At 49.5% G+C, this 24,152-nt stretch overlaps 1 protein-coding gene across 2 annotated transcripts; it reads right to left on the bottom strand.

Annotated features, from left to right (window-relative positions):
• Positions 1-1,090: 1,090 nt before the first annotated feature.
• On the bottom strand, positions 1,091-22,170 carry MTHFSD (methenyltetrahydrofolate synthetase domain containing). 2 transcript variants are annotated; one of them, XM_028142925.2, is made up of 8 exons: positions 22,131-22,170; positions 18,206-18,309; positions 16,919-17,032; positions 13,150-13,263; positions 9,533-9,623; positions 6,340-6,452; positions 5,922-6,047; positions 1,091-2,119 (listed from the first exon to the last, which is right to left on the bottom strand). In XM_028142925.2, the coding sequence occupies exons 1-8, from the start codon at positions 22,144-22,146 to the stop codon at positions 1,634-1,636; spliced, it is 1,164 nt and encodes a 387-aa protein (XP_027998726.2). In that variant the 5' UTR covers positions 22,147-22,170; the 3' UTR covers positions 1,091-1,633. The 2 variants fall into 2 exon arrangements, with proteins under 2 accessions (XP_027998726.2, XP_008137955.2); XM_008139733.3 differs by lacking the exon at positions 16,919-17,032 and adding an exon at positions 16,773-16,886.
• Between the last annotated feature and the right edge of the window lie 1,982 nt (positions 22,171-24,152).

The raw sequence follows: 24,152 nt of genomic DNA, 5'->3' as shown, positions 1-24,152 counted from the left end.
CAACTTGGAAAAGGAGTCTGCATTTAATGAACAAATCTAAGGATGGTGAAAATTAATAAACAGAAACCTCGTTGAACGTGGAGTCCAGAAGCTGGAAGAGAGGTCTTTCATACGTGTCACTCTATGCACACTACTGAGCCCAACAGGAGGAACCCACCCCGCTTCCCTGACAGGGCATGATTCTACTTGCTGCCTCAGCAGGAGGAAGAAAGGATTCCTTCTGGCCTAGTGACAGCTCAGCCAATGGGAGGCTTCCATAACTCAGCCAACGAAAAGTCACTACACTTCCATCGTTCAGCTTCCTCCAATGGGCTCTTCGTTTACAACAGCTCCTCCCAAGTCCATAAAAGAACATTCCTCTCCTTTGTTTCTCAAGACTTTCACATGGTTTGCCATTAGACCCTATGTCCTGAATTATAATTCTTTGTTGTTCCTGAATAGTCCCATTTTGCTAGAGAAATATCTATTTGGATAGATTTTCTTTCTGAAGTCTCCACAGTATTTTCATTGTAAAACCAAAAAGAAAATGCTTTTTCCAAGGGTGATTGAGTACCTTAAGAATATTTTCTTGAAAGTTCGTGCAAGGCCTGGCCTCTTGAGGCATAATAATGTACTTAAAATACACAGTAAGCCCCGCTGGTGAAAAAATAAAATTTCCAATGCATGTACATTTGAAAAAATAAAACCTCCACTTAAATGCTTATTTTGACGTTGTGCCCAGGATCAATTGCAAAAGTGCTTCTGTTTAGAAAGCATAGTTCAGCCAAAATCCAGCTTCTTTTTTAGGAACAAGGAACTAGAGGAAAAAACTCGGAAAACATAGGTATTGGGCTAGTGGGAAAAAAACTCGGAAAATATAGGCATTGGGCTAATGGGAGTGTGAGCGCACCTGCGGGACTGCCTGTGACATAGGCCTGGATGACTCACTTTCCAAAGCCACTGTCTCCTACGAGCCAGCACTTCCTGCTGTGTGCGGCGGCGGGGTGGGGGGGGGGGTGGGGGACGGGCGCCATTGGCCGAGGGCAGAGCGAAGCCCAGGGGGAGGAAAAGGGCTAGAAAGGTAAGGAGAGGACAGAGGGGAGCCCACTCAACCAAGGGTCCAGGTCGCACCAGCTCTCCATTTCCGACACCAGGACTGAGTTGAGACAAGTGGCTTGTACAAGGAGGCGGAGGTACTTGGCTTCTGCGATCTGAATGCAGCTTTCCCCGCCAGCAGTGCCAGGCAGGGTACTGGGGCACAAGCGTGTGTCCTGGTTTGCCCCACAGTGCTCCTGCGTCTGGTCCCTGCTGGGGCCTCAGACTCTTCTAAACCACTGTCACCACTTACTCCCACTCATTTATTGCTCATTGGTCCCCTAAACCCTCCAACTGCTGTCTCTCCAGAGAACCAGCATGGCTATACCATCCAGTGGGCTAAGGACCATGATAAAGAGAACGGAATCCATGGGGAATTCAGCCTCTGGAGTGTAGGAAGTGTACTGGTTAATTTCCCTACTCGTCAGGAGATCACCAGGCAGGGCCTGAAGGCTGTGACTTCCTAGAAAGAACGAACCTTGTCAAAGCAGCTCGTGTAGCAACAGTTCAGCTGCATCCTACTATGCAGGCCTCTGGAGGTCCAGGCTGTCACAGCCTGTCAATGGTCTGGGTGCGGCTCTCTAGCAGGGCCACCTGCCGGGTCACTGGCCCTCTGCTGCCGGGCCAGCGCCACTTTCAGGGTGTTGGCACCCAGGTGTAAGCCCTGTAAGCAGGAGAGGGCCTGCTGGGCCGAGGCTGGGTCCTGGAAATGGAGGAAGGCCCTGTGCTGGGGGCCCTGCCAGGTGAGCCGCAGTGGGGCTGCGCCCCGTTCTCTGAGGGCTCTCTTCAGCTCACTCACTCGGGTGTCCCGGGGGAGGTTCCCCACGTAAACAGTGTCAGAAGGCACATCCGCCCCCTGCGGGGAACCTGCCTCCGGCTGGGCTGGGTTCCCGGGTCTTCTTACAGCGCCTGGCGGAGCTGCGTGCTGGCTGCGGGCTTCTAGGTGCGGGTGCTCATCCTTAAGCGTGACGTCTCTCCCGGCCTGCTTCTCTCGGGAGCGAAGGCTTCTGAGTATTGGGATTCTTCCCATCATCGCACAGCTGATCTGGAAAAGTAAAGCAGTTCCAGCTATTCAGGGTGTCCAAAGGGACCACGACTTGGTCAGGAGGGAGGAGATGAAAACCCCACAGGAGCCTCTGCCACACGTGCTCTCTATCTGCACGGTAAGCCACGAGCCCTGTGATGTGGGTCCCCGCTCTCTTACTCAGTAGCTTTGCGCCCCTGGCTGAGGGCATGCCACAGCAGCTGGCAAGAACGGGCAGCTTTCTCTATTCTCCCAGAGGCTAGGAAGCAGAGAACCGAAGACTCCCTGCACAGAGGGGGCAGCTGAGGTCACTAGTATGAGGGTTACAGGGTCACAAATGGCATGTCCCCTGCTGGCTCCCCAGGATAATGGTTTTTTTGCCTCCGTATCTGTCCCCTCTCCCTGACCTATGCCATTGGGCAGGATGAGGTCTAATAGGTCACAGGGATCCCCTCCTCCTGCTCTCCACCCTCCACTGAAGGAGCATTTCTCAGAGAAATGTGTCACTGAAACTGTGGAAACAAGACAAATCTGAACTAGAACAGTTCCAGCAATGAGTGTAAAATAACTAACACTACACACACACACACAACATTAAGTTTCAATGGACAGGACTTCTATACAAAGGACATCTTTGGCTTTTTGGCCTAATCAATCAACAGATAATTCCTGAAACCTACAACAAAGGAAAGGTAGGTGTCCCCGTAAATGAGGCTCAACTGTGGAGCCGCCTAAACAGGCTGGAACTGCCTCTATGGGCCTGCAGTGTGGAGACTGCTGGCTCTGTCCTGCTGGGACAGGGACACTAGGGCTGCCCGCGGGCTAGCCTGAGCCTGGACCACTGAGCCGGGGCAAAATTTATACTAATAAAAGAGTAATATGCTAATTAGACAAAGCCGCAGTGTCTGCTAGGGCCCAAGGCAGGCAGCCATGGTGGCAGCTGCAAGGGCCAAGGGCAGGCCATCGTGGAGGTGGGCAGTGGCAGCAGCAGCGGGGTGATGGGGGCGGCGCCTTCCCCTGATTGGCCCGGTCACCTCCCGCAGAGGTTAGGATTCCCTCCCTGGGACTCTCCCACAATTCTGTGTACAATTCCACAATGTCGGTTCATGGACTTCCAAACCACAAGAAGTGTACAGGCCTCAGGTTAAAAATCAATGAATTAGAGTAAGATTTATAGGAACACAAACACCTAAGAATAGCCTACCGCAGTGGTTGGCAAACCGTGGCTCGCGAGCCACATGTGGCTCTTTGGCCCCTTGAGTGTGGCTCTTCCACAAAATACCACGAGCGGCGCGCATGTACAGTGCGATTGAAACTTCGTGGCACATGCGCAGAAGTCGGTTTTCGGCTCTCAAAAGAAATTTCAATTGTTGTACTGTTGATATTTGGCTCTGTTGACTAATGAGTTTGCCGACCACTGGCCTAGCGCCTTCTTGCAGACTTAATTTAGTACCTGGTCTAAGTAACACTCTGCACCTCGGCAAAGCCCTTCTGTGGGTCAGAGCCCTATCCGAGTGGACACCAGCCTTGCTCCCTGGGAAAGCAAATCTGGTTTTCTTTTACATGCTACAATCATGTTCACTGAAGCACGCGCTATCAGTCACTTAGAGAAGCCTCTGCGAGCGGCACTTGTCCTTCTGGTCTTAGGAATGGCACAGACTCAGCTGCCATGGGAAGACGGTGCACAGACAGGCTTGCTCCTTCTCATGTTGCCCACTGTTCAGACACAAAGGAAAAAATCATGTCTGTGCCATGGGATATCCACAAGATGTGAGTACTCTTTTCTAATCGACAGGAGCTTTTTGCCCATTGTCCCTCCAAATTTCTTTTGAACGGATTCATCAAAAGGTGATTAAACTCACAGGCCTAGAGGCTCTGGGTCCCCAAAAAATCCCAAAGATTATCTAAGTCCAGCCCACCCGACTCCTTCCCATGTCCCCGCTCTACCTTCCTAAGGAGTTCAGATTCTTGTAGTCTTTCAGAATATTTAAAAACTGACTTAAACTAGTCATAATTAGATTCTTCAGTTACCAGATATGGTATATAGAAAGCATGATCAAAACCTGCAATTACAATCAGAGAAAAAGCCTGACTATACCTACATGGAGGAGCTAAACGTTATTCCACGGCAAGCAGCAGCAGCGGGACCTGCAGGCCTCAGCCCCTGCTGTCTGGGCCGGGTGAGGGTGACCACCCGCATGTGCTGTAACCCCCGTGGGTTTTGCCTGGGGGAACCACAGAGCTCCCTCAGGCAGAAGTGTTCTCGGGGAACCTGGCCACGGGGCAAGGCTCTACACTCGGGCGACAGAAGTTCATTTTAAAACATGTCACGTGAAGCAAAAATACGTCCTGCTGCACACACCCTAGGGCCGGTACGGTACCACCTGCAACCAGCTGGAGAAGAATGAAAGGCTTTACCCACAGCACACACTAGCGGGAAGTCTGCAGCACCCTCGCACCGGCAGGTGCAAAGGGCCGTTAGAAACTGGGATGCACAGATGCGTGCTTTCACGTAAAACTGCTTGCTTCGAGAGCAAGATGTTTATTGGGTACAAGGAATGACAAGCTAACGTCAGTGTAGTCTTCCACACTCCCCCACAAATTCTAAATGGAAAAGACCCCCGGGTGCGAGGCGGCTCCTGCCAGCCGCCTGCCGTTTCTGTGCTCTATGCCGTCGGCTCGGCGACTGCTCCCCACGCGGACAGAAAGGCCTCTGTGAGCCAACCTACGGCTGCACATCACACTCGGGACAGCTCCACGGCAGTGCTACTGTTTTTCCTGGCTGGCAATTAGGAACATTTGTTACATGTTGTTAACTTGCCATGTGCAATGAAAGATGTTGCTTGTTAATCAAACATAAAAAAATATTTCCACCCTTGTGTAACTAAAAAAATAGTAAAGAGCAAATTTGGTTTTCTTTTATACGCTGCAATCACGCTTCACTGGAGCACACAGATATCAGTCACTCATGTACTCTTTAATGATTACATTAAAAGCCTGTCCCTACAAACACATGTTAAGTCCAATATAAATCAGGAATCTGACACTGCAGGGGTCTCTTGCCAACCCAAAAAGAAGAGCCTTGGGTTCCAATTGTACCTCAGCCACACACTGGCTTTACGATTTGGATAATGGCTTTCTTTCTGGCTCTCGCTTTCCTGAACCAGAGATAAGGAGACAAGGATGGGCGATCTTTAAAATCCCCCTCATTCTAAAATGCTAGGGCAGGTCTGAGCCGCTGCTGGCAAAGAAGAACAGAAACGCCACAAGTATTTCCAATGGAAATACAACCCTTCTGCGTGAGACTAGAGCTTATCACTGATGACAATGCTCTGAGGCCCCTCCAAATGCCCAGTGGAAAGGTTCGAGAGGAAGCACGCTCAGAGGAGGACAAGCCGGGAGATGGGCTGTCTTCCCCAGATGCCACCCAAGCCTTGAAGTGCCCACTAGCTTTCTAATTACAGTATCTCTAAGTATAATGCTATAAACCAGTTGGCAAATAAATCCTAGTCACTAGCCCCCCTAGTGATCGGCTCATTTCTGCTATCTATAGCTAGATGACTTGTGGAAGGAGACCTTGAACCTGGCTGCTAATCAGAATCCCACGGGTTTGCAAAGTAATTCTTAGGTCTGTGCCTGGAGACAGTGACTCAGGAGATGAATTATTGGAAAGCTCACGGTTACTCTAACATACAGCCACTCCAGGCCTGGGGACAGCTGCCGCGCCAGATGGAGAACACAGGGAAAGAGAGATGCCTCCAAGCTGTGGCCAGCACTGGCCACGGGAGGCTGTGGCTGCCCTCGATGCCACGTGCTGACCCACCTTAGACCACGTGATTCCTGTTGGCTTTGGGCGCTCACACCCTGTGGCGATGACTCTGGTTGGAGTAAGAATATAGTCCACAGTGAGGTCGTGATCCTCAAGAAGCGCTTCAGGTATGTCGACGACCTGGGCAAACAGAAGTGGGTAAAGGAGCTGACGGGGAATACGCTGCAGTGTTCACGGCACTGTGCAGTGGAGGTTCCGTCTCCCCAGATCCACTGGGAGTGGCCTAGCTGCCCCCTCACTAAACAGGTCCAGCCCCGGCTGATCAATGCCACTCATGACACAGTGCGGAGTGAAGGCGGGACTGGTCTGTCTCTCCCCACGTCCCCTCCCTCCCCATATCTCCTCCCTCCCCACGTCCCCCTCACTTTCTCTCGGAGGAGCACGGCAGTGGCTCACTGGCCACAGGAAGCACCTGGCAGTCGTGGACGATGGTGACCACTGGCGTCCCCTGGCTGACTGCTCCCATCGACGCCATCATGGCATATTCAAGGTCAGCATAACCTTCTCCCTTCCCAATTCTCCAGCCTAAGAGACAACGCAGAGAATCAACACCTGAGTAGGGTCCGGGAATCATTCGGGAGTGAACTTTTCATTACGTCACAGTGAAGGGAGAAACGTGGACCCATATCCCTGGCCTTCCACAGTAACTCCATAGGCGGCCCACGAGAACGAACTTAAAGGGGAACCAGAGAGGAGGAACAACGCTGAATACGTACAGTGGCTAACACAACAATGAAGAGAACGTCAAACCGTTTAAACATGCTACAAAAGGAAACTGAGCCTGCATTTGTGTGAGCTTTGTGCTAGCAGGACTCCATTTAAAAACAACGAAAGAGTTGTTTTTAAAAGGACTAAGAGTAACTTCCTACTAAAGGCAAAATCTTTTCCGTCTCCTTCCCTTTTAAGGGAAAATAAAAGCTCTAAAGTCAGGGCTATGTTGATTTACCCAATCAACCCTACAGCTCCTGAGGGAGGGTGGTATAAGCAGTACTAGTGCTATTTCTTGCTAATTCGTAAATGGTAGCATAACAAAGGGATTATTATCCGAGGCTGCAGGAGGAAAGAACGCAGCAGGACAGTAAGCAGGAACATGCCTCTGGCTCCCAAATTGAGCCTACACGGTCCTCTGGGTAGCAGCCATGACAGTGCAGAAATTCTGACTTCCACTTCACATCAGCCTCACCACCGAGAGTGTAAGTAAGCATCTGAGATTCAGATCTGATCATGCTACTTTTAGAATTAAAAGTCTTCAACAGCACAGGCACAGAAATAAGAGAAAGACAATTCAACAGAAAAATAGCAAAGGATATGAACCGTCCACAAAAGAGATGGGCAGATGAATAGCACACAGATGAGAAGGTTGAATTTCACTCGTAACTGATGCAAATCAAAAGGCACATGAAATGCCATCAGATGGGCAAATCATTAAAGTTGGATGATTTTGGGGATTAACTAGGCGGTGGGAAGAGAGGCGAGGCATACGGTGCTGGGGGGGTGAGGTGGGCAGCCTTTCTGGTGAGTAATCTGACAACATCCATCAGGATTTAAAATCCTGTCCGGCAATTCCTCTCCCAGGATGGTCCCCAAAGGTCCACGTAGGCCATATGACAAGCTAACAAACACCTCACTCCAGCGCCATCCGCAAGGGAAGAAACAAAACCAAACCCTGAAGAAAACGAAATGTCCGTCAGCCAGGGCGATCAACAGGTCGGCCAGCTGTGCTGACGGCAAAGGCCTTGGAGACACGTCACCCACATGGCACCAAGCGCTGCGAGTGCTGCCGCCGTCCTGTGACACAGGACGAACACACAACCCATGCAGAACACACGCGACACCCGTGTCTCAGGTGGTGCAGGTGTCTGCACTGACACAGGCACTGCCGGCAGCGGGTTTGGGAAAAGGAAGAAGGTGAGGAGGGGGGGAGGTGAACGGGGTGACACTTTCTGTGCCGTTCAAATTCCCCAAACACATGCAGGTGGTTTCACTGCTTTAATCAGCTGGTTATCCGGATGGTGAGATTTACAAAACACTTTCTTCTTCATACATCCCAAGCTAAAAAAGAAACCCCCTGGTAATCTTGGAAAGAAGAAATGTTTGCTGATTTTCCATTGTCAGATCAGTCCAGTCCAAATCCTGTCACTGGCCTCAAGGCCTCAGGAAAGCCGGCCCCAACCAGCAAAGGGCCTGCTCCGAAGACCTGCCGCCTCTCCCCTCGTTCCACCCGCCTGGGAACAACCGGCGTGCAAGGGCCAGCCCTGGTGTCACTTCTGAGATGAGGCCCTGCTCGAGGCTCACAGGTCCCTCCTCTGACCCGCTGCTGCCCGTCCTAACCCGATGCCGCGCACAAGGTCCTGCAATTCGGCTGCTGTCTGCTCCTCCCACTCGCTGTGGGCCGGGCAGAGAACACCCGCTGGCCTGGCTCCTGGCCCCTGGTGGGCACGCAGGAAAGGTGTGCTCACGTGCAGCCCCCTGTGACAGATAAAGTATCGGTAGCTGTGCACAGGAAACGCAAAGCATCTCCTATGTTAGCTCAGAGCTGGAAAAGACAGGAAGTAAACTGAAGGTGAAGATGCTGCAGACCGGCATTTAAAAACACCAAGCTCAATGACTGCCTTGGAGCATCTCTCACCAACTATTTACTGAAAACCTCTCCTGAACACAGAGCTGGACCTCGGCCAATTAATTTCAAAGAGAAAGCGTTGGGTGCCCAGCTGGCATGGCTCAGTGTGTGAGCGTCGACCTATGAACCAGGAGGTCACAGTTCGATTCCCGGTCATATGCCCAGATTGTGGGCTCGATCCCTGGTGTGGGGTGTGCAGGAGGCAACCAATCAATGATTCTCTCTCATCATTGATGTTTCTATCTCTCTCTCCCTCTCCCTTCCTCTCTGAAATCAATAAAGACATATTTAAATAAAAACAAACGAACAAAAAAACCAAGAGTTTTGGGGAGGAGAGGAGAGAGAACACTTCTCTAGTGGGACCCAAATCACACTGTATAAGCAGGTCTGAGATTCCAGCAAAGAATCAGCATATTGTTTTCAAAGAGCATCAGGCTGGGCTGGGGCAGAGCCCTGCAGGGGGAAGAGGTCCCTCGGGAAGCACAGGGGCCCACGCCTGAGGGTGCCAGGCAGAGCGCCGGCGCCACGCTGCTCACCTGCCTGCACCGCGAAGCACCAGGCCCCGCAGCAGGCGCGGGGCACGGCTTGTCAGGGACGCTGCTGCTCCATAACAAAAGGTGTAGCAGTAAAGTTTTCCCACGTACTGGAGGCCCCCCAAAACCAGCTATTTACTGGCATACTGCAAATAAACTCAGCTCGGTGCCAGTTAAGAACAGAGGGAAAGCCTTTCACCACCTGAAGGGAACATCCCACTTTATTTTTCCTGTTGAGAAGAGTGGAAATACTGTGAAAGTGTTGAGTGGGGCCAGGAGCGGGAGGGACGGAGTTAACTCTTCACAATGAACGACAGGTGTACTGGTTTTGGAAGCCAGGCATGCGACCAGAAGCTGAAATTCCTTGCCGTCGGCGCCCAGAAGCCGAGCAGAGCCGCTGGAAAGCAAGCTGCAGGCCAGGTGGCCGCACTGGGGTTTGTTTTTAATCTTACCTTTTTCAGAAACGGCCACGGAGCCCACCACCACCAAGTCCACGAGGACCCTGGCGTCCAAGCCCACGGGAACACTGTAGTCCCTCACGCCCTGCGGACAGAGACACGGACCTGAGCTGCCCCGCAGCGAGCGGCTGCCCCGCCTCACAGCTCACAGGCGAGTGCGAGTCGGAATCAACCTCCTGCGAGAAGCAGATGCACGCGCAGCCCTACAACACGGCAGGGATGGAATCTCAGGAAAACCATTTTAGGATAATTTACCACAATGTCTTCCCAGGAAAGACGCCAAGAGGAACTGAGAGCACAAATGGACAGGATATTAACTTCATGATTTTTAGCAAACCCTTCTCCCATGCCGCAGAAGAGCACCGTGATCAGAACACGGGCAGGCTCAGGAGTCCCTCAGAACTTGGTCCAGCTCCCTCTGCCCTGTGACTCAGCAGGAGGACGCTCTCTGGGCTTCAGTTTCCCCATCTTTCAGACAGGGACACCACCCCAGGCTTGATGAAATGATAACATGGAGGTACAGCATTTGGCACATAAGACGTGGCCACATTCACGCAGTATGAAAGGCTGGAGGCCATTACCTTCGTGTATAGCACACTCACTTCTGAAATATTACTTATTCAACCAAAATGCACCGAAAGTACCCCCATGTGTGCTAACTAGTGGAGGCCCGTATTTAACGAATAGGGAAGCTGACAGGCCGTGATTCCGATAACAAGGGCTACAGTTAATCTAGGAAACCAGACCAGTACCTGGCAAAAGTGAATCACTGGGTGTGGTATTGGCCCCTGTCTCCCGTCTACAACTATAGGACAAGCCACGTACAGAATCAGTACATGAGATTAGTTTGGGGGACTCCCGACAGTCAAACTAGTCAACAGTCCTGGTGTTCCCACCGCGGGAAAGCCCGTTTTCCTCACTCTCAGTGGCCCTGGAGACAGGCATCTCATGTCCACAGCCCTTGTCCCCAACTCAGTTTTAATGGGCTCAGTGCCGGGCAGCCATAGTGAGCAGACAGCTGTGTGGGGCTGCTGGCTTGTAACTCGATGTCTGTCATAATTCCTCTTTCCTTACTCGGCCAGCCTCACCTGCTAAGCCTCGCCAGATAAGAGCACGAGCAAGCAGGAGTCTCCTGATTCTCCAAAGTCATGTTCCAATCAACAAAAAGAGTCACTGATGGGTAGACGGACTTATCATGTGATTGACACACTTTTCTGCCTGCCCGCGGGGTGGTTACTAGAACACTCCTGTATCCGAGCAAATACGACAAGGATGACAGACACAGATGGCTGGGGCGTGATGGTGGCAGGGGGCTGAGGTGGTGAGGACAAACTCAGAGTCTCATCTTCCAAGAAATAAGGTGCCCCCAGAGTCTCCTAGAGTAGATATGCACTGTGGCAGTATTTCTGCCGCTAAGCTTTGGCAAACAAAATAATGATCGCACTAAAATTTGTATCTGCGTGCAGACATGGCCTAAGTGTCTCTCCCCACTTCACCACTTTCCCTATGCCATAAAGTAAATGAAAATCTTTAAGTTCATGACTCTGGACCTCTGATTTGGATCCAGTATCTCATGCTATAAAAATGCCCAAACCCTGCTGTTCAATCCTTATTAAAGTTCAGCCACGAGAATGGGTCTGGCCTTCTCCTGGGCCGTTATGCTTTCAGGAGTGCGTATGTGGGACCAGCCAGTGCTGGCGCTCCATGGGGAACTCCTGGCAATAAGCAGAGTGGCGGTCCCCTTTTGGAGGGGAGAGGGATGCTGTTACGGGTGACAGACCACTATAGCAGCACCAACCTGGACCTCGATCCCAGGAAAAGACTCTGTTACTGTCATGAGCCTATGATTTACATGGATCACAACCCCTGTCGCTCCAAGAAACGTGGGCTCAAATCTGCAACCCAGGTTGCCAAGGGAAGAGGGTCAAAGGGCTTGCAATTTTGAGCAGCAACCTGAACCACTGCTGCCTCTTATTCTTCTATCCTTATTTTCCCTTTGCTCCTTTTCCCACACATATTTTATTATTTTACTTTATTATTATGTACTATTGTAAGCCTTATCAAATTCTATTTTTGGAATACAACAGGTTATCAATAAACTAGAGGCCCAGTGCACGAATTCATGCACAGGTGGGGTCCCTCTGGGTGGCCTGCAGGGATCGGGCCGAAACCCGCAATCCAATGCCACCTGCAGCTCCTACCTGCTGCTCCCACTCATCCGGCCCCACTGTGCTTGCCATGGGCTCTCGCCCAATCAGTCCTAAACGGGAGAGGCTCGCGCTGCCACACCAGTGCTCACCAGCCATGAGCCCTGCATCTGGCGCCCTCTCAAGGGGAGTGGCTTGCGGGATTGGGCTGAAACCAGCTCTCTGACATCCCCCAAGTGGTCCTGGATTGTGAGAGGGCACAGGCCAGGCTGAGGGACCCCACTGGTGCACGATCGGGCTGGGGAAGAAGCGTGGAAGGCTGCAGGGTGTGTCTGGCCCATCTCGCTCAGTCCTGATCGGCCGGACCCCAGCAGCAAGCTAACCTACCGGTTGGAGCATCTGCCCCCTGGTGGTCAGCGCACATCATAATGACTGGTCAACCATTTGACTGTCTGCCCCCTGGTGGTCAGTGCACGTCATAGTGGGCGGTTGAGCAGCCTTAGCATATATGCTTTGATTGGTTATTCGATTGTTCTGCCGTCCGGTCTATTTGCATATTACCCTTTTATTATATAAGATAATAACAAAGCATTCAGTTTTTACACATTAGACTTAAGTGGAAAATCCCTGTAAGAAAGGAATATCTTGCTGCCCTATTTTTTATTCCAGTAAATTAAGAATCAAATGACCTGGGTCTATTCTAGGAGTCTGAAAAACCACCAAATTCTATTTCTTTATCTGTAAACTACAAGACAAATTCCATTATAACACACACTAAACTAATAGTTACACACTTTGGTTTTATTATATGGTGAGGCATTCAAGAAAATCTTATATATAATATCAAATATATATATCCTCATATATATATATCCTCATATATACATACCCATTTATATACATATATATAGGGTGTCCCTCCCAAATGTATACATACTATGTGTAGATTTCATTACATTTAAAAAATGAAATGAATTTTAATAAATACTGCCTTTATAACTATTCAGAGTGTGTGTGCATTTTTTTTACATACATACATATGTATATATAAGCAATAATTAATTCACAACTGGTGAGTCATTCCAATTGAACATATTTTGGAAATTCTATCCTGTGTCCCCAATTGCTCTCATGGCCTTTGATAAAAATCTACAGACCACTAAACATCACAGATTAACACTAGAGGGCGCCAGAGTACCAGGTAATTTGTTTTTCCTTTTCTCTTTTAATAGAATTTATAATCTGCCAGCTTGGTGCAAAATAGAAACCAAGGTACAAAAATAGAACCCGTGTATTCATCGTGTTTTTACCTGGCTCCCTTCGTGACAGGACTGCTGAATACTTTTTAACATCTCTGTGCATTTGACTTGGACAAAAATAAATTTCCAGCGTTGTGGTGAATTATAGGCTATTCTAACTGAGCAGAAGCTGCAGCTGAGAGCAGTTCTCTCCTCTGGCACTTACCTGAGAGGTGGCACATTTTCTCAGGATGTCTTTAGTTGCCCCAGGAGGTGGTGTGATCCGATTAAATAACCCTGTTCTCAGCCTTGGTGTTGGAACCAACAATGTTTTTTTGCTCTTTTAAAAGAAAAACAATCGATAAATTACAAAATGAAATAGGAACTTTCTTGCGTATGTTTTTAACATTTCAGGAGTGAGACAAGTTACTATTATCTGCAATTTCTTGTTGTCTGCCAAGAAAATGACTTGTTTGCAAACAAATAAATAAATGTGTGGGGGTTCATTTTACTTACAGACACTACCTTCCCCAGCCTTTCACAGGGCATTTGTTAAATGCCTAATTCTACTTCACTTGCCAATGAAAACTGTGACATGCAAAAAAATGACAACACAAATCCTGTTCTTATAAAATTTCCAACCATAACTTTCCCATGTCCCCTGTTCTCAGCATTAAGTACTATATAGTTACTGTTTTAATTCGAAACTAGTCGCTATAGCTACATTAATAATGTTTTGCAATCAAGCATTTAACTCTAGTTTGCTGTTCAATAAATCACCATCTAAAAGGTCTGCACTTGATAGAATCAATATTATATATTCATCTGTGTCAACAGCCCTTATCTTCTACAGTGGAACCTCGGTTCTCTAACTAGGCTGTTCAAGAAGTGATTTGTTCGAAAACTAAATCATTTTCCCCATTAGAAATAATGTAAATTGAATTAATCCATTCCAGACTCCCAAATGATTCCCTGTTTTAACCTTGCTTCTATACAGTACATGTCTAATGTACTGTTTAATCTATAAACAAACACTTTTTTCTTAAATTTATTGAACCACCCCTAACTAACCTTAAATGAATTTTTCATGTACCACTGCCTCCAACATGCTCTCCTGGGTTAACTGCCTTTCATTGATCCAATCAACAACAGTTTTTCCACGTATTCAATTGCCTGTGACTATGGTTTTGTGAGCACTTTCAAACCTTTCTCGACATTAGCACTCCGGATGGCCTCTTTATGTTTTAAAATTGTGCTAATCACCAGCAACAAAAGCATTCTCTCCTTTGTTTGTTGCCTAAGAGACACTTTTTGTCTTGCTGAGGTATCAGCATGAAAGGGCTGTCAGGTTGAAAAATACAGTTTTGGTTGACAACTGAGATCTTTTTTTTCTGTGAACCCAATCGGTCATCATGGGAGCGGTTGGAGAAACGAGGTTTGACTGTATTTAGTCTCAGATTGTGAGTGCCAGAGGACACAGGGCTTCTCCGAGTGGGTGCCCTGGGCAGCAGCCACAGAAACCCCCGGCATTTGTTAGAAATGACTGGAAGCCGGCCCAGCCACCTGCTTTAACAGCCCACCTGGTCAGTCAGGAGAACCACTGCCCACGGGCATCTCTGTTGATCACCCAGGGGAAGGCCACAGGCAATCATAACATTCATAAAATCTTTTGTGTAGAAAATAGTATGCCTCAGTTTTTGTGCAGGAGAAGCCAGCCTGAGGCCAATAAAAGACCCATGAAATCAGTTTGGCTTACTTAAATAAACATTTTCAACCACAGAGAAGAGTATTTCATACAAGCAATGACCACATGCTATTTTCCTTTTGAGCGCTAACTAGTGTTGGGTTCCTGGCATTTGCAGTCTCCAGATGACTCTGGTACACTGAAGGTTGATTCCGGTTACTCCCTCTTTTCTGGAAGTTGCTCACCCTGTAGCTCAGCAGATCTCAACCCTAGTTGTACGTTAGCAACTCCAGACCCGCTCAGAGCCTCTGACTCAGAACCTGACTTCAGTGACAGACATCTTCAAAGCTCGCGGGAGGGTACTGACGTGCAGTGAGTGTTGGCAAGCACAGCCAAGGCCAATGGTTCTCAACACAAACCAATTCAAGGCCTGGGGTTGAGCCGGGGAAGCCAGGTGTAGTCTGTGGCCGTGTGCAGCACCAGCCCTGCTTGCACTCAGATGGGACTGGGGAACCTGCAGTTTCATCTGCTTCCTACACAATTGGTGACCCACCACACGAAACCACTGATGCACTTGTAGCCCTAGAGCACAGGGCCTGCAGGTGACGCTGTGTGCTTTTCACCACTCCGTCCCTATGCCTGGCAGAGCCTGAAATACAGCGTGGCTATTTATTCCCCCTAAATAAATAAAGTGACAATGAGGACTCAGTGTCCCATCTAGTCTCTACCATTCCTCACGTGTGACTTAGTCAAGACACTTGACCTCTCTGTGTCTGGTTTCTTCAATGTCATATGGGAAGAGAGATCTCTCCTACAGGGCTGTCAGCAGGATTAAATGAACATAGGAAAATGTTTAGATAGAAATGGGTTTCATAGCCCTAGCTGGTTTGGCTCAGTGGATAGAGAGTCGGCCTGCGGACTGAAGGGTCCCAGGTTCGATTCCTGTCAAGGGCATGTACCTTGGTTGCGGGCACATCCCCAGTGGGGGGTGTGCAGGAGGCAGCTGATCGATGTTTCTCTCACATCGATGTTTCTGACTCTCTATTCCTCTCCCTTCCTCTCTGTAAAAAATCAATAAAATATATTAAAGAAAAGAAGAAATGGGTTTCATATATTCCTGCTCACCGTGGGTCCTTCACTGCTGCTGCTATCACCACCTCTGGTTCATTAAAGTGCTTTACTGACCGGGAAAACAAGGCTGGCAAGGAAGAATGCTTCCAGAAGAGCCTACACCAGAGGCCTCTTGGGGCTGAACCACAAACAGAAGACAGAATCACTCCCTACACCGGAGAGTTGAAAGAACCAGAGCAGGATCCCTACACTCTCCCCATTCCCGGTAAAATTACTCCCTGGTATTCCTTTCACCACGTGGGACAAAAGGTGCCCTGCAGGACCAAGGCTTCTCCGGAGGCCTTAGAGGCTTAGGAGAACCGAGTCACCGCTCAAGGCGAGGGAGGGGAAGTCAGCATTCCGAAGACCCTGCCCCGCTGCTCTCAGTACTGCATTCCCATTATCAGCAGCCCTGTGTTCAGCAAAACATCACCCATTCATAAAATTAGTGGTGATTTGAATGTTACTGCTTTTAAAGTTTTGTTTGTACTTAATTTACTAGTATATGTGTATTTTCATTTTATCATTGCATAAGAGCTATGAGCATTAAAATTTATACCAAGTTTTATGTTTGCACTTATTGAATTATAATAATTTAAAGCAACTTTGGAGAAATTTTTTTTTTTCTTGAAAGGGGGCCTATACAGTTAAGAAACACTGTTTTAATTTATATATTTTGGGGACTCAAGAGATTCCTGACTCATGGGTTATCACATTTCAAAGAACTGCAATGTTACAAAGGTAGCAGAAAGAAATAAACGTATTGTAATCTTTCCCTTCTGATGAAGCACATCAGAACTGAGAATGCCTCAATGTCATCATCTTGCACGTCTTTTATCTTTGAATTCTGGAAACATCCAGGACTTCTGACTGACAGACTGCTGAGCAAGTGAGAGACTTCTGGACTGCTCCTGGCAAAACAACTCCAGGGCACGTTCTGCGTGGGAGGGCCTAGAAGAACCAGCCTTCTGAGCACAGGACTGCACGCATTCACCAGCCACCCGGTGAGCGCCTTCCCGTCAGGGCCAGCGCTCCGTGCAGGGAAGTGGGATTACCTGCAGTGCCAGCAGCCGAACGCCTTCCAGCGGTTTATCGGGGTCCACTTTAACTTCCTGCGTTCTGGCAAAAACTTCGAGGTCTTTGATGTTTTGGCAAGCCAGGTAAGAGCCCTGGGTAGGCAAGCAGACAGAGTTGCACTTACGTCGAGGACGAAGAAGCGAGCGTTTTTCTGGGGAGCATCAGGGTTGACTTTAATGGTCCTGGCCATTTTGAACGCCTGCAAGCGTGGGAAGTGCTCAGCGGCCCGAGAAGCACCCTGTGTTAAAGGCAACCGCACGTTACTGAGGACAACTGCAGCCTGAGCACCTGCTCCAGCATCCCTCCCAGACAGCGGAGGCTCTCGTCGTGCGTGAAACAGGATTTAAGAGTCACACAAAGAAACGTCTAAGGAAGCAGCCAGGGTAGAAAGGGGCTGAGAAAGCTGGCCTAGCCCCAATTTGTTACTGAAATAAAACACACTCCCCCAAAGGGTACCGATCACGTGTCAGCTTAATGAATTTTCACAAAGAAACACACCTGTGAGCCACCACCTGAACAAGACAGACCATATGAACCCAGGTTAGAGCCCAAGCCCGGAACCCCGTCCCTGTCCTAGCTGGTTGCTTCTGAAAGATTATCACTGACTCTGTGCACCTTTCATCCTTGCCCTGTACTCACGTACAGTTCTCTCCCTGGAGTAACAAGCGCTAAAACAAAACAAAGTAGCGACAAAACCATCCAAAAGAGCAGTTTTTCAGAAAAACAGGATGGCCTCGCAACCCAGCTCAGCTAAGGACCAGGCAAGGGCTGGGGCCTGCTTCTCGGGAGCCGGGCTGGGAGAGAATGTCCAGCCCAAATGGGGGTGATGGCAAGCACACGGGCCACGTCCTTCGGGCCCGACAGAGCAGTGTATTTTCAACAGGCACTTGCTTTTTCTATCGGGAAACATGTATGCCAAGCATTAGAGCTGTGCATGTTGCCTTTTTCAAGCAAACTTGTTCCTATTGGTCCTATCACACAGACATCTTTGTCTTCTGTGCTGAGCGGCTGGGAACCTGAGGCCCAGAGTCATCCGGGCCTGGTGGAGCCTCCCTCTTTCCAAAGGTGCTAGCAGTGGGCTGACATCTCGGAGCACATCACCCTTTCCATCCTTGGGGGCCCAATTTTGTAAAAAGGCACCACAATAACATGCGTTCAGCCGGGATAAACATTTCATTCTGCATCAAATAGAAAACGTAGACTGAGAACCACGTCGACAGGACAACCCACCAACCCACCCTGCACAGAAAGGCAAGGGGCCCCAAGAGTGAAGGGACGCCCCGAAACACAGAAACACCCCCGCCGGGTGGTTTGGATTTCACACCAGGGAACAGGGTGGTAACTGTATTACTAATGCTGTTCATTTAGGAATACCGTTTCCCTCTTGAATGCTCTGGGGATGTTTCAGTACCTTGAAGTTGGGAATCCTATGATGGACAGGCCGGGGAAAGTCTGCTATATTTTGTGATTCCATGTAGTCCCAGATCTGCTCCCGAATGTCCTGTTTGGAAACACCTATCGTAACAAGGGTGTCTGATTAAACAGCGGCAAGGAATTCCACGGCGCATGCACCCCAGAGCCTCTCCCACGCCTGCTTCATGCACCCTCCACTCTACAGACCAGACCAGGATCTAGGGCTTCTGAACTCTCCATCATAAAATCAGGGTTAGTGGTAAGTTCTACATCCACGACAAATCATTAAAGTCCAACGATAGAGTAAACTCAATACAATCCCAATGTTTAACCCAGTTCTACTAACCTGTAGCAGGAGAACAAAATGCAACCCACACCATGTAACCAGCATCGCCAGGGATGCGCGTTGTGCTGTCACAGCGCTGTCACTCAGCACTGTCTATTCAGTCTTGAAACAGCTATGATTGGTCTACTCCTGCTGTAAATCCAGCAAGCTTGCCTTAGCTTTAAGTGATGTGTAAACCGGCTATTATTTGGGATTACCAACTACAACCCCCTTTGTTAGTGTGGGAATCTTTCCTTCTACATCCAACTTTGGAAATGCAATTTTAGGCAACAAATATACTGTACTTAGATTGTGGCAGTCCTAATAAAATTTGCATTGGCTCTATGCTCCTATTGGAGTGAAGAAATATAAAGGCAGTTTCCAGTTACGCAGAAAAACAAAACCAGCACTTTCATATAGACACATTTAAAAATATTCACTGAATTTTGTCGTTGTTGTCCCAAATGGATAACCTTGTACAGAAGTTTGTTCCAAATCACTTTGTATCTACTACTTGCTTTCATAACAATTTATTATACGGCAGCACTGCGAATTATGAAGCAAAGCATTTATGTGGTAATCGCCTTCAGTGATATACTCTTACTACCAACCTAGAAGTAGATTCAGTGCCCAGATGTAAGTTGCTGTGAAGAGGAGTGCGATCTCTGTACCCAAAAGTCCCCGCGGGACAGGTGGACATGGTGCCTGGGGGACGTGCGTCTCTGGCACGGGCAGCGAAAGCGGACCTCTTCTTCGCAGAGAACGTAGATGGTGCTCACCACAACTAAACACACTCAGACCGTGGACCTGACGTTCCACACACAGCGTGTGGCTGGGCCTCTCTCATCACGCAGGCAGGAAGCAGGGGCAGGTTTAACCTCTCAGATCGTCCATCTCCCTTAAATGAGTGGAAGCTGCTCACAAGTGACACGGAGCAGCCTCAGCCAGAGGAAGATGGAGTCGCCTGGCTGGGAGTGGGATGGGGCTGGCAGCCAGGCCCTCACCGTAAACATTTCTGAATTGGGTGGCTTTGGAACATTTGGATAAATGCATCCTAATAACTTACTATTATTATTATTATTTTTTTTGTAAATGGACTTTAAAACCATACAAAAGGATCTGAAATGAAAAGTATCTCTACTTGCCCTCTGCCAGGTACTAGGCCCTTCCCCCAAGGCAGTCAGTGCATCTGTTCCTTCTAGTGAATTCTTCCCAGCTCTCTCAGGCTTCACACGAGATACTTGTCTTCTCACCCTTATTTGCTTCTCCACGGAGAGTGCACTCTCCACACAGCTACACACACTGCTCTGCACTTTGTTCCTTTACTTAATATCTTGCCGATTAGCCCATTTGGCATCTAAAAGCACCCTCATATTTTTTGCAAGTTGCACAGTATCCCACTATATGAACAGGTTAAAATTTACACAAGCAGTCCCCTACTGATGAGCAGTAAACAGGCGGTTTCCAGCCTTTTGTTACTGATGTATGCTTTTATATCCCTCCGCCCATTTTATATCAATTGTTAACCTTCTATGTGTAGTTCTAAGGCAGTGATGGCGAACCTATGACACGCATGTCAGCACTGACACGCGTGGCCATTTCTGATGACATGCGGCCGCTGAGGCTGAAACATTTGCGAAATAATGTTTTTTCCTCAAAGTGACACACTACCCAAGTTATGCTCAGTTTTTTGGCGAAGTTTGACACACCAAGCTCAAAAGGTTGCCCATCACTGGTCTAAGGTGTAAGGGCCACAGCTAGAGGTTTCCACTGCCTACGCCCTCAGACTAGACCTAAATCCCCATGGCATAGCGTGCATAGAAGGCCCTTCCCAGCCAGACCCCAGAGCCTCCTGCAGCCCAGCCTGAACACTGCTGGTGCCTCTTAGCCCTGGCCATGTTTCTGAACCACTCCAGAAATAAAAAGGCAGACTCGGTGTGCTTAGGGAGCACACATTCCTAAAGATGCAGGCTGAGACTGTGCTGCTGTCCGCTGGGTGGGCCACACAGGCAGCTTCCAGCGCTCAGCTGTCATTTCCTGCCGGGGGCTCTGCACCTGCTGGCCTCTGCTGGGAAGTCTGCTCAGCTCCCTGTCCCTCTGGCAAACCCTTTCTTCGAGGCCCAGCTTTGGCACCACCTCCAGGAAGTCTCCCCTCCTCCATTCTGCTCCACTCTTTTTGCAGATCCCTCTGTTGTAAGGTGTGGAATGAACTGCAAAACTCTGCTGGCCACTTCAGCCTCATCTCCCATCATTCCTCACTTCAAATTCAAAAAGTGGCTCAACCACTGATGGTCCCTGGCCCCCCACACCTGCCCACCTCTCTCATTTCCAGGCCTTAATACTTCCTCTCCTCTCCCCTCCTCCCAGGTCCAGCCCCTCTTCTCCCTTCAGGACTGAGCCACCACCTCCCCCAGAAAGGATGCTCTGAGTACTCAATCAAAGACAGATGTCCTTCCTTTAAGGACCCAGCGGCCCTGGCTGAACCAAAGCCCGGAAAGCTCTAGGGTCAGTTGCACAGAGCATCATTCTGATATGTCAAGGTTGTGGGTTCAATCCCCAGTAAGGGCATATACAAGAATCAACACAAGAATGCATAAATAAGTGGAACAAAAAATTGATGTTTCCCTCTAAAATAATAATAAAAAAAAAAGAATCCAGAGCACCCTCACCATTTTCTTGTGTTTTTCCAAAACAGAAACAATTACATTGACACAACTATCCTAAGGCTATTACATTATCACTTTCACTAACAACCCAGAAGTCCCTAACAGGACCCTTACTTTGTGGAACACAAGACATGCAGAAACTGGGGCCCTGCCCTGGAGCGTCCATTCATCACATTTGAGTGACTCCAATTCAGAACGCAACGGGCTAATTGGGAGGGGCGGGAGAGAATACAAGGGCACGTCCTTGCCCTTGGAAAGTTGTGAAAACATAGGAAATGGTCAGAATAATAAGAGGCGACATATATTATTAATGTGCGAAATGCCCGACCCCGTGCTGTAGTTGCGGGTCAGGTCAGCTTGGGTTTCACTCTTCTTTCTCCCTCTAGCTCTGAGCTCAGTCCTGGCACGTGGCAGCATCTCCAAGGGTCTTTTCTTCTCACCCCACTGTGTTGTCAGCAACTGCTTACTGTGCAGTGTTCACGCTGCACGTGGTCATGGCAGGGCCCTGGCGCACCATGAGCTCTACGTGATCTCTGCCAGGCAATCCTGCAACTAGTCACCAAAGCCTGGGGAACTCTGGGCCGAGCCTCCCCAGGGCCTGGGACACCCGAGGCATCTGTTAAGAAGACAATGACGAAGTGCCCCGGCGTTTCGGTAACCCTGGCGCCGTCCTGCACTTTCCCGCGCTGTAAAGCAGGAATGGCGTGGCAGGGCAGATCTCTCGGGAGGAGTTGTGATGACTGGTACTGAGCTACCGGACACCACCTCCAGGCCGGCAGGCAGCCCTCCTCCCTCTGATCCCATTACCCCGCCCGCGTTCGACCCCAGCCCTGTTCCGCGTGACCCGTCCGTCTTCCCCACGGGCCCTCCCTGCCCCCTTCCTTCCTCCGTAGTCCCTAGGCCCCCAGCCAGATCCGGGACTGGACCCTCACCCGCCCTGGACTCCATGGCGACGTGGTCAGTGCGCGACACCCGGGCCGGGTCGGCGCAGAGTGACGTCATCCGCGTGCGCCCTCCTTCCCCCGTTCCCCTCCCGCCCCCCGCGCGCCTGCGCGCTGGCCGCGGAGCAGGGACGGAGGGGTCGCGCGGAGATGCGGGGAGCGGCCGGGAGAGGGGTGCCCCTGCCTGTGGTATTTTCGTGGAGCACGTCGGCGTTGAGCTTCGGCTCCCACGTGCGTTTGCCGGGCGCCGTGGCTGCGGACGTGAACAAGCCCTGGGCTCTGGCAGCCGACGCCAATCCCAACACATCCCGCCTCTTTAGTCCCCCAGGGGGCGCCTCCTCCGGGAAGCTGCCCTGATTGCTCCTCCAGAACTATGGACCTATAGACCTCTCCTCTGAGACCTATAGACCCGGCTCCGGCGGGGGCACCTGCTTAAAATGTCAGGTTTTAAATGGAATGGAATTCACTGGGTCCGGGGTCGGGTCCACCCCAGGCCCTGGTGAGTGGTAAGCAGGCTCCGAGGCCGCACTTGGAGCCCACACCCCTCAGATTTCACCGTGGCCTCTGCATCTCCTGGCAGCCTGCATTTGCTCGTCTACATCATTCACTCATTTGACCTCCCATTCATCCAACACACAGGATGGGTCCATCTAAGGGCCGTTGGAAGAGATGGGGCTGAAAGGACAACCAAGTCCATGGCCTCCCTGACTCCAATCTAACTGGACAGATGAGGAGAAGGGTCAGTTTGGCCGCAGCATTAGGAAAATAACCCTTTTCCCCAAAACAAAGAGGGGAGTTAAGCCACTAGTAACCACTCCCTATGAGTGATTCCATACCCTTAGCAACATGCATAGTGCATTATAAGCACTCAAGAAGTGGTACCCACTTTTCAAAGTTCTTCATACAATCTTCATACAATCCTTACAACCAATGTGAAAGAGACAAAGCAAAGCAATTTTTTAAATTTTATTTTTATTGATTTTAGAGAGAGGAAGGGAGAGCGAGATAAAAAAAAACACCAATGTGAGAGTAAAACATTGAAGCCACCTCCTCACACAACCTGCTGGGGATCGAACCCACAACCTGGGTATGTGCTCTGACCAGGAATCGAACCCGCCACCTTTTGGTGTGCAGAAAAACACTCCAACCAACTGAACCACACTGGCCAGGGGTGGACAAAGCATTTTAATACTCACTTTATAGATATGAAAAATGAGTTTCTGGGTGTTCCAGTGACTTATTCAAGGTCTCACAGAACTGATCCTAATCCATTTGCATTCATCATATAGAACATGATTAAAACCAGTAATAAAGAATGCTACTAAAGTGCCAGGCTCTGGGCTCAGTGCCATAGAGGGCAGACCTAAATATAATCCCCATAACTACTGTAGGCAGCAAACGCGATTGGCATTCTAGAGAGCAGGAAACAGAGACTCAAGGCGTTGAAGAACCTTGCCCAAAGCCACCCAAATGGGAAGGGACAGAGCCTGATGCAACCCCGACGAGGTTATTGCAAACCTGCAGCTCCTGGTCACAACCCTGCATGCCCAGGTGGTATCCCTAGCATAGATGTATAAAGACATTCACAGGCCTTAATGCTCCATGAAAGGGGCCAGGTCTTTGACCAGGCTTGCAAAGGGAGTCCAGAGCATTGCTCTGGACAGTGGAGGTTATAAAATGAAATCTCTCAGCGAGGTGGGGTGTCCTTTCCCAGTACAGGAGAACACAGTAGATCGGTGAGAAGTATTCTGTGCAAGTTGACCTGGCCCAGCCGCTGAAATGAGCATGACTCACTGTCAGCCAGCTGTGCTCAGAGCAGAGCCCAGGCTGATAACCGAGAGCCAAGTCCCGCAGGTGGCCAGGCTGGCACGTCCCCCGGATGGAAGGGAATACTGAGGACAATCTCCCCCAGGGGCAATTTTATTTATTATTTATTTATTTATTTATTTATTGACCGGAATCGAACCCGGGACCCTTAAGTCCACAGGCCGACGCTCTATCCACTGAGCCAAA

This window comes from Eptesicus fuscus, chromosome 21 (genome assembly GCF_027574615.1).
Source record: "Eptesicus fuscus isolate TK198812 chromosome 21, DD_ASM_mEF_20220401, whole genome shotgun sequence".
Lineage (NCBI taxonomy): Eukaryota > Metazoa > Chordata > Mammalia > Chiroptera > Vespertilionidae > Eptesicus > Eptesicus fuscus.
This window is presented reverse-complemented; position numbering and strand designations above follow the sequence as displayed.